Source organism: Arachis ipaensis, chromosome B5 (assembly GCF_059453495.1).
Source record: "Arachis ipaensis isolate K30076 ecotype BB chromosome B5, ASM5945349v1, whole genome shotgun sequence".
NCBI lineage: Eukaryota > Viridiplantae > Streptophyta > Magnoliopsida > Fabales > Fabaceae > Arachis > Arachis ipaensis.
The window spans coordinates 674,538-688,332 of record NC_142440.1 but is presented as its reverse complement, the minus strand read 5'-3'; the positions used below and the strand labels follow the sequence as shown (position 1 = coordinate 688,332).

Sequence of the window (13,795 nt, the reverse complement as noted above, 5' to 3'; positions counted from 1 at the left end):
CCTGTAACACCTGCACAAAAAAGTTAGTAGAAAAAATACATTGCCTGTCAAACTTTCAGACAACACTATCTTCTTTATCAAAGACTAATTTGACCGGCCTCAAAGTCTCGTGTAATATTAAAGAATTACTATATATTTATTTTAATTGTCATTTTTTAATATATTCTTAAATCAATGTATTTATATGTAAAAGTAATAATTATGACAAATAAATGAAAACAAAAAAAATATCATAAGATAAACACATACAGGTTTGAATATATATAAAGCTCAGCTTTAATGAATCAATTCTATGTGGCAGAAATTGATTTTGTGTTTTCAAATGTAATAAAAAAATAAATCAATTATGGCTCCTAGAGTTAATTAATTCTTAGAGAAGTCATAGTTTGTTACAATTACTTTTATGGAGAACGATATATAAACCACTTTATATCATTATTAATTTTAACATAATCAATTATAATAAAATTAATTTACCAAAAAATAATTCTTCAAAGTAGAGTTAAATCCACAGTATAATCACGCAAGAGATGGGTATTTATTGACATACGTAAAACGTTTAGATAGGACCAAATAAGAGTAAACATCCAATTCAATTTTTGTCTATTTTTAAGAAGAATAAAATAATTTTTGTCTAATAAAAAGTAATATTTTGATCATTAACTTTTTTATTTTGGAATAATACGATTTATCTGTTAAAAAATTCATTAAATAATAACAAAAATTAATTTTGGGGATAGAGTTTTATTTGTATTTTGTGGGAATTTTAAACTCCCACAAACTATTAATAAGTTTGTTTTTGAAAAAAAAAATTTACCAATGGTGGTTAAGTGAAAAAAGACCATTGATAAAAATGATATCGTAAGAAAAAGAATAATTGTAGTACGAATATTTTTTAAAGGAAAAAATAACATCGAATAAAAAATTAAAGAAGAGAACATTAATGTTGATGATATTGGTATTGGCAATGATGACGGTAAAGGAGATAACGATGATGATATTGTATGGTTACACGATAAATATAATAGAGGTAGAAGTGATAATGATGAGGATGAAGAAGGTGGTAGTATTAGTGATCATAGTTAGTTATATTGTTGAAAATAATTTTGTGGGGGTTTAAAACCCTCACAAAATACAAATAAAATCCTACACAAACTAATTTTTATTATTCTTTAACAAAGAGATCGTATTGTCCTAAAATAAAAAAGTTGAGAGTCAAAGTGTTTTTTTTTACAGAAATCGCTTTGTCCTTTATAAAAATGAACAGAGACTGAATTGGGTCTTTACTCGACAAATAACAATAAATAGTATGAATTTTCTAACAATAATACAAGTGGTCCTTCAGATTCCCAACTTTCACCATTTTAGTCCTTTAAATTTAAAATTATCTATACTGGTCTCCAAAATTCAGTTCTGGCACCATATTGGTCTCTGAACTCTTTCTTGTACAGAATCAACGAACTAAGTACTGAATTGGCTCAAACTTAGCTTGCCATGCTGAACACATTACTAAACAACGTCATTTCGTTTTACCACTTAAACAAAGCAAAAACGAGAAGAGAAAAAAGAGTTTACATGATGTGCAAATCATTATATCTCTTTATTCTCCAAAATAACCTCGGTTTTACCTTATTTAAGAGCTAAAACGAAAAGACAATATTTAGTCATGTGTCTAGCATTACAAGTCAGAGCTAGTTCAATATTTCGTTCATTGACTCAACGTTGAAAAGAGTTCAGAGACTAATATAATACCTAGAGTTGGATCTCAGAGACAGTATAATAAATTTTAAATTTAAAGAATTAAAATAATAAAAATTATGAATTTTAAAGACCAACTATAAAGATTTAGTTTAATATAAGTACTAGAAAAGTATAATATCTAGAGAAACTAGAAAAACCAAAACACTCCAAATTAAATAACTTATTATGTATAGTAAAAGAAAATAAAACCAAGATATCGAGAAGAAGAGTGCTAGGGATTAATAAATTTTGTGATTTATAGTCATTATTTAATTATTATTGGTATTTTTAATGGTGTGAGATTTCATCCAATGATGTAAAATTATTCATTTTTCTTTTGTTGGTTAAGTGCTGACCAAATTTTAATAAAAGTGTTGGTCTCCTAAACTTTTTCTATCAAAAATACTATCTCTTGCGAACAGTGGTGGAGCTTAGTTCAGACAAGGGGTGGCCATGGCCCCCCCAAACTTTTTATAAAAAATTTAGTAGTACTTTTTCAAAAGATAAAAAATAGTTCAATTGACTTAAATACGTTACTATGACTTAAAGTATCTAATAAGTTCAATAAACAACAGTTACAACACTATCTCTATCTTTAGGTTCAAATATAAAAAATTAGATATCTTTTATTTATTTAATTTAATATTATTTTATATTTTACTATTTATTTAATTTAATTTTTTATATGATAAAAAATAATAGAATATTCAATAAGTATTAATATTATTGTATTTGTATAAATTGATAAAAAAAATTCAATAAATATTATAAATTTTAATATTTGTCCTTCTAACTTATTCTTTATATATTTTACAGGATATATATTTAAATTTTTATATAAAATAATAATGAAAAATCAAAGAATTGATACATTTTTTAAGAGGAAGACTAATATTTAAGAAGGAGAACATATAACTTATACAATATCAACACATGTAAATAGTTCTTCTACTTTAATGAATCACGAAAAAAGCGAGATATAACCTTCAAAAATTCAAAAAGTTATATCTGATGACTTTAACTTTAACTTTTTAGAACGAGATCTTGAAAAAGGGCTTTAAATTTGGCAGTATCACCCAAACCAGAGAGATGAGGTTAGACGAGTTTATCTTAAATGAGGTCCATATAAAAAAATATTTTGACAATTATTTTCTATTTGGCCCCCCAAAATTTTGTTTCAAGTTCCGCCACTGCTTGCGAATCCATCATTTTTTATTTAAAGATGAAATAAAATAACACCAAAAATAATTATTAAATTAATTATTATATATTTATATAAATATATGTTATTTAAAATAAATAAATCTTCCGGGCAAATCATCATACAATAAGCATTTCCATAAAAATAATTTCAATTGAGAAATGTCAAATGATTAAAATTTTTTATTAATCTTAACTAATATTTTAGTTAATATTTATTTTTATATTATTAAAATTTAAAATTTAATTTTAATATTAATTAATTATTAACAAAAAATAATAAATTAATAAAAATTCAGGTACAATTATCTTTATTTAAAGTAGTTAAATGATTTAATAATGCACTCGAACATTCCGGATAAAAATTTGAAACAGTGCGTCATGTTTTGCTAGCGTTTGTAACTTTCGGATAACAAAAATCAAGAAAAACGAATTTAAAAAATAAAAAATAAAAAGCGTTAGCCATGGACGTGGGTAGCAACTAACCAAGCTTTTTCCTTACTTTATTAATGACGGATTAATTAATAGAAAAAAGAATGAGATATTTTTTGACTCCCTCAGATATTTCCTTCCTTCTCTGTTCTCTCTCTCTCGCCTATATAAACGAACCAGAATCGCGTTCTGTGTTAGCAAGTGAAGCAAGTTAAAGTAAGTAAGAACCTGTTCATTATTTTAGTTGCATGCAAATAAATCATATTTGTATATGCATGCATGCATCTTTATTAATTCTTGACATATACGGTTGCATTGCATCTTTAATTTTTCTTGCTATGCTATATTAAGATTTTCCATAAGCAATTAATTTTACATCCACATCTCATTTTGTTTAGAGAAAGTCTTCACTTGTTCATGTGTGATTATCATTTTGTTGCACTTGCTGAAGTCTCACACGCTTCTTGCTCTGGCTGGCATAACTGAAGTTGGACTAATTCCTGTGAGCCTCCTCCTCCTACTTGAATACCATATGGAATTGGAATAAATCCATTTCTGCTTGTTGCTTCCATTTCGCTTGTGCCATACACCTGCTACATCACACTTTCATTCTTAAGTCTATTTCTGTGTGTTTGTTTGCTACTTCCTCTCAAAATGATTCTCAATAGTTTCTAAGCATACACAAAAATAGCCAAAATTTGAAATTGATTTTTGGTGAATGGGGATACCCTATATAGAGTAATCAAGCTGGACTACCTTTCTGCATAATTGTGTGTTTTCTTCCTGCATCAGGTTTACTTTCTTAAAAAGTTCCAAATTTTCTTGATGGATAAGATTGCCCTGAATTTGCAAAATAGTTAAAAAGGTAAGTCAGGGTTATAACTTATAAATTTTTTTAGGGTTACGCTAGGTGTACACTAAAATCAGCCACCAAAATCAGTCACTAGTATAAAATACATGTTGGAATACAAATACACATTGAAAATAAATTAAACTACACATGTATTTATACACAAATATATTGGTAGCTGATTTTAGTAGCTGATCTTAGTGTACAAATAGTATTTTCCATTTTTTAGAGAAAGATTATTGACCGTTGCTGCGCCACACACACCTTTCGGTTCAGCTCCTTGATTTCTTCTGTTAGAATTTGTTCCTGCAGAATTTGATTCAGTTAGTTGCTTTCTGGTGCTTAAGTTTTTTTTTTTTAATGGGAATAATCAAGTAATCTATCTTTGTTCCTTCTTAGTGAGAATTCCAGAAGCAGTTGTTGACCTTTTTCATTCGGACACCTTGGAGACTCATTTCTAGTTGGTTCTCTAGATCTTGTAGGTTTCTCACACTCAAACCGTAAAGATGTTGTCCCATCAATTGCCTGTGTCATCATATTTTAGCAGCTTAATTAGATCAGATGTCAAAAATTCACTAACTTCAATCATTCAAAACAGGGGAAAAGAAACATTGATTGTTGGACTATGAAAAAATAAATGGCTAAGTACATTAGTATAAAGGCTGTACCGATGATTTTCTTGGAGGTTCTGTAGTTGCTGCCTTAAAATTTCTGCCTCCCTTTGCCAAAACTATCAATTATCAAGTGAAGTGATGTAATGAGTAATGCAAATGCATAAAATGCAAAAGGGATCATTTTCTTCATTTTGAACTAGATCCAACAGAGGGCTTCAATGTGACCAGCAATGAGATATGGGATAATATGGTAACTTAAATTTCAAAATGTATAGTGAGATTTAGAATGATCAGGTGAAATTCTTTCTTTATGAAAGCCAATATGATTCTTCTGTTTGATACTACCTCTCATAGAGTCAAGTTGCAATATCATGAATAATCAAATACTTGCAACATCTTTATTGTTTAATTGAATAGAGCTTATATAGTTTGTTCTGGTGATTTTCATTTTTTCCTTCCAGTTTGGAGGAGAAGAATTTGTTGGCATTTGAAATCGAAGTATGGAATTGATTCCATAACCTTACTCTATTTCAGATTGCCAACTCAAATTCTTCCTCAGCCTTTTCTCTTTTTCCTTTCATCTCAAGCAAGTTTATGGCCTAGTCATCCATTTTAATTCTGAGTTAATTTTGGAGGACTTTTGCTTCACTTGCATGTCATTATTTGAAATTTATATAATTATTATGTTGAATATTTATTGGTTAATTACTGGGGTATAAAAATTCAAATATAATAGTTCAACCTTGTGACTTTAACCGAATTTTGAAGATATTCTAGCAATACTGTAACAGTCAAGACAAACAAACTATTTCCTAACGGAGTTATATTCATATGACAAGTCACAGGCTATAACTCCATTAAAAAATAGTTCGTTTGACTTGGCTGATCAGGATTCTAGAATATTTTTACCAAAAATACGTTTGAGTTTTAGTTCTGATTGAAGTTGCATTTAAGGAATAATGCTTCATCCTGATTTTCATTTGTCAGCATGAGCAATTTATGTGGTGGTTTACTGTTATCTTCTGAAGATTGTTGATGTTATTTCATAATGTTTTTAGCTTTTACTGCATATTCTATTTATGCATTTGTATTATCTATGCTGACCAAAGGAGGATGGGTTGATGGATTGTGATAAGAATCTTAGGATAACCACACCACAAAAATTAGATATTGTGATTGCAGAGCCTAAGGTCTTATCCTGGAATCTATTTAAAATTTGTCTTATTTAACATTCATTAATTACTGCAACAATTAGTGAAAGCTAAATAAAACAAGTTCTGACCGTATTTACAGAAGGACAAACATAATCCAATTAGCTTAGCTCATCAGATCATATACTATGATTAGCTCATAGTAAATGGTTCTGATAGATTTGGCCATAATATATATCACAGATTTAGTGTTGCAATTAAACAAATTGATTAATAAATAACCTAATGATGCACTTATAAAATAAGGCTGTGATTAGAGCAGACCTTAACCTCAGATTCTGGATTTATGAGTTGTTGTTCTTCCTCCTTGCATGAGTTATATCTCTCGATCACTGATTTCATGCTGATCACATAAATGAATTGTCATATTTTTACTTGTTTTATGAAAGCTGTGTTAATACAAGACATAGGAAAGCACATTCAGCATTTATATCAACTCAACAATATATGTTTCTCAAAGGATGAAACAAATTTTATAAGTATGAACAAAAAGATTAGTAACTTATTTAAATAGTGATTTTTACATGTTATGAAATTATTTTTCTCAAAAGATCTAAAGTTTGATTAATATTGACCTTAAAAAAAATTTAATATAAGACAAATTAAAAAAAAATGAGTATAGTACTGTTTTCGATTCCAATATTTGGGGTGAATTATATTTTGATATCTAACATTTTAATCGTTCTATTTTTATCCTAAAATGTTTAACATGGCATTAATGTTATCCCACCGTCAAATTCTTCACTAACAATTAACGAAATTAATGTACTATTAATAATATTTTTGTTAAAGCTATGTTTGTTCAACTTCTATCTTTTCCTTTCACCCTCTCAATAAGTCTAAGGACCCGTTTGAAAAGCTTTAAAAATAACTTTTTTGAGCGTTTGACTTGTGAAAAGTAGTAGTATTAATGTCTAGTTCAATTTTCAAAACCAAATTGCAGCTTTCTAAGAAGTTATTTAGAAGCTTATAGAGAAGTTAAAAAAATGACTTCTTTCATAATACTATTACTTTTTATGACATTTCTATAAAATAAGCACCTTTAGAACTAAAAATCAAAATACAAAATAATTTATTTATAAGTTACTTTTAATATAGCCAATTATTGTTTAAGCTATTTTTTCAAAAGGAGTTTAATTAAGCTGTTTACCCAAATTGGGCCTAAATCTCATTCTTCTATTCTCTTCTTTCTCTTTTTTTTACACTATTAATTCTGCAAGAGGGATATGAGGGAAAAGAAAAAGGGAGTAGAAAAATAGAGTTTAAACTTATTGAGAGGGTGAAGGTGGGAGAGGGAGATTGAGCAAACATAGCTTTAACAAAAGCATTATTAACAGTACATCAATTTCGATCATTAATTGTTAGTAAAGAATTTTACGGTGAGATAACCTTGATATTATTTTAAATTTTTTGGGATAAAAATATGACGATTAAAACATTAGAAACCAAAATAGGATTCACTCTAAATGTTAGAAATCAAAACAGTATTTTATCCAAACAAAATTTATACAAAAATTCACATTAACTTAAAAGATATTCTTACATGAGAGAGGTATATTAGAGATATATCTATTTATATATATTTTTTTATCAATTTAAGTTATTGAACAAATAGTTTTATTACATTACAAAATTATATATCTCAATTTTGGACATATATATAATATTTATATATTTTTTTAAATATAGTCTCTTGTGTTGCTGACTTCAGTTTAATGACTATATATGGAATTCTAGTTGTGTTAAATGATCGAAGAATTTTGCTAAGTAGACAATGATTTTTGTGAACAATATGAATAATAGATTTTAAAATTAGTCTAATAAAATAAAAACATATTATACTCCTAAATTATACACCTAAATTTTAATATTAAAATAACTATCTACACACCTAGTAAATTGAACATCCAATCTATTTATTATTTACATTGTTTAGTATTTTCATTGTCCACTTATATTTTTGTAGGATTTAATTCTTGTATATATTATTCAAAAACTTTCTGTATATATAGAATACAGGAAGTATATATCATTCATGACATAACTCTATATTATTGAAGAACTTTCTGTATATACATAGGATACTGTGTCATTGGGAGTTTAAGATATATGACTCTTGTCATACATTCCCAGTTCTCGACTCTTAAATGTTGATGCATATTTAAACGTAGTTCTTTTAATACTTGAGAGAATAAAGTGTAATCTTTCACCTTTAATTTTATAAGTGGGACCAAAAATAAAGAGAAGAGAGGGAACAATGAACCTCTCATGAGTCATGAGCATATACATACATTCAATTCATGGATTACGCTAAGAGAGTAGAGTTCTAGTAATTCTTGGCTGAATTCTGATATCTTCCAATGTTTATGATTTTAGTTATATTATGACCTATTCATTACTAAGGGAATGTGCTCCTCCTTACCTATTAAGTAAAGACCGTTCCTTTCTTTGTTAATGAGACAAATTTTAGTTCTTCAGTTATTATATTTATATTAATAGTTTAAATTTATATAATTTAAAATTTAAGATTTATAGTATTTTATTTTTATTTTTTTAATTTTTAATAATAAATTAATATTATATTTGTTACTTCCTCTGAAAGGCATTAGTAATCTCCCTAAGGATATGAATAAAATAAAAATGTACACATTTTTGACAATCAACCATAATATGCATAATAAAAAAATTATAGATCTTTTTTATATAACTAATGCTCCTTCAATAATCCTTTCACTCAAAATTTTAAATATTTTACTCTCAAGAGTCCCACTTCAAATTAAATATATCTAATGTAAAATGATAGTTTTTTTTTTTTTGCAATTTAATAATTCTTATATAATAGTGTAAATACAAACTTCTATATTGACATTTAATTTTAAAAATTTTAGTAACTTGTTAACTTTAGGTATTTTAGAATCAAATATTTTTGTAACATATGATTGGTTGATAGTAGTGTATAAAAGGTTTATATTATCAGTATAAGGCTATGAAAATTTAATTCAAATTAAATTTTTGTTGGAGAACATACTACAATGGTAAAATGAGAAGATTAGATAAACACTTATTATGATACGAATCCAATAAATCAAATATAAATACAATAGTAAGATGATATAAATGTAAATGCACAAAATTTTATGTGCTTTGATAATCACATGTCTCCATCTAGAGAATATAAGAGAGAATTTAGTTCTCATTTCCAAAATCTTTGTACACTCTCTCATGGCCTCAACCTAAAGTACCTCTGCCATAGTTTTTGGGTCTCTCGGTATCACACGCGATCGAAACTCAAGTGCAGTCGACTTCACAACTTCACGTGAAGTTGACTGCACATGAGTTTCCACCATGACACGTCTAAATTATTGATTTTATTCTTAATTAACAAGAGTGATTTACTTAAAGAGTTATTATGGCATGTTACTTAAATAAATGGAACCGAAGCTAAGTCTTTGGATGGACACAATGACACTGTTTTTGCTAACCATTTATTAATGGACTTGTTTTCTGCATATAATATAATCCAAAGCTTATACTATCTTTTATTATATGACTATCATATGCATGTAGACTTTATTTTATTGAAAAGAGAAAACATACTAACTACTTTTGGGTAGATTTTAAAATCTTTGTATTTCATATGTGTTATGTGTTGTTTGTGGTTGATCTTTCTGTTGTGTATTATGTCTCTCTTTGTGCCAATATAATGTACATATAAGGATTCTTATGGAAATATTTAGTAACAAAAAAGAGTTAGTAAAAAACAGTTAAAATTTATTTTATTTAGTATTTATTAATTATTATAATGATTAATAAATGTTAAATAAAATAATTTTTTTTTAATCTTTCTAGCATTATCAAAATTCTTAATAAATGAGATATGTCTTATGAAAACTACATTAATCTAGTTAGAGTTCAATATAATGTTTATACTCTACTAAACTTTGCTCAATATAAGACTCATTTGGCCATAGAGAGTTGAATTTTGTGAGTGCATGTGTTGTTTTATTTTAAATTTTGGATAATTAGATAGATATTATATGGTTAATTATTATAATTTTAGATAATTAGATTTTATTATTTTAATATTTTTTACTTAATAAAATTTAGACAATACAACATAGAAGTAAAATGATACGATTAGTATTAATTAACAATAAAGATATTCAACAAATAATAATGAAAATAAAAATCAAACCAAATTAAATATTTCAGATTTCAGATTACACAATAGTTCCTACTATGGCATGATTCAGCATATATAATATGTATTTGAAGATATTTTCACATATATAATATCTCTAACTGATTTCCACAAGGGTTGAGTTATTACTATCATTCTTTTGAGACCAACACTTGTTCATATAATTATATTTTTGAAATATGCAAGATTTCTTTCTATGAATGTATATACTTTTTTTGATTCTATTTTGTTAAGATGCTTCCTCCATACACACCAACATATATATATGTCTAACATTATATGAATTTATAATTTTTAATATATTGTTTATCATATAAAGAAGCTCAATAATTTTGCTTTTCAACTATATGTCAAAGAAAAAAATACTAAAAAAATCTAAATAAGGAGATCGATTATTCCACTTAATTATTGAATGTACCATGGATTTAGTTTAACTAGCAAGGGGATATAAAATAAACTTTAGAGAAAAGTTAAGCTAGCTCAAGGATCCTAAGAAAGTGGTGGGTTTGTGCTTAAAATTTTGTTGATTACTTTGGATAAGGACTAGGCAAAAAGTATAAAAAAAAGGAAAAAAGGGTTATAAAATTGCAAGGAAACTAGAGAATGAGGTGATTTCAAACCTAACAAATCATATAGCTGCTTAAATTAGTTAGAGATTCTTAAAATAATTATATTATAAAGTTGTCTATGTCAAAAAACTAGTGGCTAAAACGCTTTATTTGATGCATGTATTTGCCCGTGACATGAATTGATCCTAAATGGGAACTTGAATTGAATATTTGTTTTGGGATGGGACATGTTCTTGTGTAATTCTATTCCCACTTTTTCACATCCTGAATGATACTTATTGACATCATCGATCGGCTAAAAAGGCATGGTATCAACTAACTAAATCATTTGGATTATTGGTAGTGGCTAAAGTTTTGCAAATATTGGAATCATTTATATATATGCTTCTATGTGCTAAAACCTTCTGAAATTGTCAAAACCAACAAATTGAGATGCATGGTATTATGAAAGATATGGATAAGTGGATTTAATAATTTGTATGTGTGATTAATGTAAGAATATATATACACATATATCACATTACTAAAATATCTTATTAAGTTGTTTAATTTTATAAGTTTTATAAACATAAATATTTGATTAGATGATAAAGTAAAATTTGTTTGTATTATGAGTATTCATGTTAGATGTACACTAAAATTAGTCACTAAGATAGAATATACATCGAAATACAAAATACATATTAAAAATAAATTAAATTACATATATATTTGTTCACAAATATACAGTGACTGATTTTAGTGTATAAATAATATTTTTAAATAATTAATAAACATTTAACTCATGAAAGATAGTAGCCTAATAGCTAGGAAGCTGAAATTATTAAATCGAAGTATATAAATAATCTTACTATAATAATTGCTAATATGTTGAGATATATATCCTTGCTCCTTAGCTTATAGATAAGCAGGATAAAAAAGGTCTATACCCCAAACACTATATGTGAATATTGAATATATTTCTTCTTTGAACAAACTATATATACCATCACTATAGAATAAACCATATAACTGATTTTCATGATTAGGAAAAGTTTTCTCAATGTTCTGCAGTTTATACTTACTTAAGATGGAAGGGTGATAATAATGAAAAGTAAAATGAAAGAAGCTATATCTGTTTTAGAAGATATTTATATATGAAAGACAATTTTATTAGAGTATTTAAGATCCTATAAGGGATATAGCTAGTTCTTTTAACCCCAATTTTTTCATTTTCAAAACTCAAATTTAAGATACTCTTGAATTGAATAGAAACTCACGTGCAGTTGTCTTCATACGAAGTTGTTAGTTGAGAATCGTTAGATAATAATTTAGTCAAACATGTTAAATTATCTAACGATTTTCAATTAACAACTTCACAAGAAAACAACTGTAGGTAAGTATCTATTCGACCACAGAAATAAACTAAGTTACTGAATACTAATTAATTAAGATTAAGATACTAGATCTCTTCTCTCTGCAGCTCTGTCTTCGGATGAGCACAACATAGGGCTTAGCTTTATTAAGCTTATATATAAAGCTTGTTAATTAGAAATGTAACAAGCTATCGATATATAAGATTTTGGTCATGCATAATCATCAAGAATACTATATATTATGATAAATCATGTAAAATACTCCCTCGGACTATAATAATTATCAGCTTAATTAATTTAATCAGTGCAGTTATATATGAATATGATGCATCGAACATATATAAGAATAAGCAGAAATGAAACCTACATACATAGATATATATAAGGTTATTAAGATGGAAATGAATTAAATGAAGTATGGTTGAAAGTTGAAACCTTGTGTTAGCATATTCATAAAGTTTTGAAGTGCTGGAGAATATAACAAGACCAACTTCTGCATCGCAGAGGATAGCAAGCTCCTTGGCTTTCTTGATCAAACCCTTTCTCCTCTTTGAGAAAGTAACTTGCCTGCTCGTCGAATTATCGATCCTCCGAATCACAATCTTCCCTCTTCCCATTTTCAATAACCTAGGGTTTCCTAAAGAGCAAAATAATATATACTTCTTCATTATTGCTTAATGATACACAAATTAAACTATATATGTAATTAAGCTAATGAAATGCTTAATTAGTATGGAAAATTAATTAAAAGATTTGAGCTTACTTGGTAGAGGGAAAATTAAAGCAAAGAGAGAGGAATCTTAATTGGAGGTTAATGGAGATGAGTAGTGAGAGGGTGCAAGAATATTATGCTTATGGTGGTGGTGGTGTTGGTGCCTTTCCATTTTGTGTGTGGCAATGGCAAGTCCAAAGAGGCTTTATAATAAGCACAAAAGTGGGTTAATTAATTAAGATTAATTTTATAGAATAATTAGAGATCATAATTAAGTTAATTAGAGTTGCATTGTGAGTTGTGACTATAGCTTTAGTAATAGTGTACTTTCTACAGTTCAAGTATTCGATCGAGGAAGAGAATATTATATTATTATATTATAGTATGTAGTAATATTTGGACTAAGGAGTAAGGACTATGCTATTACAATATTTTTTTCATCAGTTTTAGAATTTTTGTGGCGCCGTCAGCCGTATTAATCTCTGACACGTTACACGTACAGATATTTGTTTTTCTCTTTCAATATATTTTTCCCTTTGCTTTGCATTTTTTTATTTATATTAAAAGTTTAGAAATAATGGACAATAATAGTTTTTAGGCTAATTGTATTATTTAATTTGTGAGAGATGCTTAAGTATATATAGTGGGCATGTAGTTTTAGTTGCATTATCATTATTATTAATACTATTATTCATTATTATTATAGCTGGAAAATCATAGTTAGTTAATTATCTTTTTCTGGTTTCGAAAAGAATAAGTATAGGGAGCTAATTGTCTAAGCGTACAACGTGTACAATGGAGGTTTGAGAATTATTAGAGATATAACTATTAGTGTTACATTGTCCTGTCAAGTTACACTTTTGGGATAAGTGGTTTTATGATATAGTATTAGAGTTCTAGATTCGAAAAGT

General features: G+C 27.1%; 1 protein-coding gene across 5 annotated transcripts; it reads right to left on the bottom strand.

Annotated features, from left to right (window-relative positions):
- Positions 1-3,580: 3,580 nt before the first annotated feature.
- AGL21 (AGAMOUS-like 21) lies at positions 3,581-13,068 on the bottom strand. Of its 5 annotated transcripts, none has more exons than XM_016345090.3 (8): positions 12,936-13,068; positions 12,608-12,809; positions 6,312-6,390; positions 4,891-4,952; positions 4,648-4,747; positions 4,487-4,528; positions 4,101-4,212; positions 3,581-3,962 (listed from the first exon to the last, which is right to left on the bottom strand). In XM_016345090.3, exons 2-7 carry the CDS (start codon positions 12,787-12,789, stop codon positions 4,102-4,104), a joined length of 576 nt encoding a protein of 191 aa, XP_016200576.1. In that variant the 5' UTR covers positions 12,790-12,809; positions 12,936-13,068; the 3' UTR covers positions 3,581-3,962; position 4,101. The 5 variants fall into 5 exon arrangements, with proteins under 5 accessions (XP_016200576.1, XP_020978395.1, XP_016200575.1 ...); XM_021122736.2 differs by having other exon boundaries at positions 3,581-3,965; positions 4,129-4,212; XM_016345089.3 differs by having other exon boundaries at positions 4,129-4,212.
- Positions 13,069-13,795: the final 727 nt, after the last annotated feature.

What these genes read in the sequence shown, in the direction of transcription:
- AGL21 (XM_021122736.2), bottom strand. Translation starts at nt 12,789, where the DNA reads ATGGGAAGAGGGAAGATTGTGATTCGGAGGATCGATAATTCGACGAGC. An exon ending in ATCCAGAATCTGAGGTTAAG is followed by an intron (nt 4,953 to 6,311) that starts GTCTGCTCTAAT and finishes GATAATTGATAG; the next exon opens with TTTTGGCAAAGGGAGGCAGA. An exon ending in ACACACAATTATGCAGAAAG is followed by an intron (nt 3,966 to 4,128) that starts GTAGTCCAGCTT and finishes AGTGTGATGTAG; the next exon opens with CAGGTGTATGGCACAAGCGA.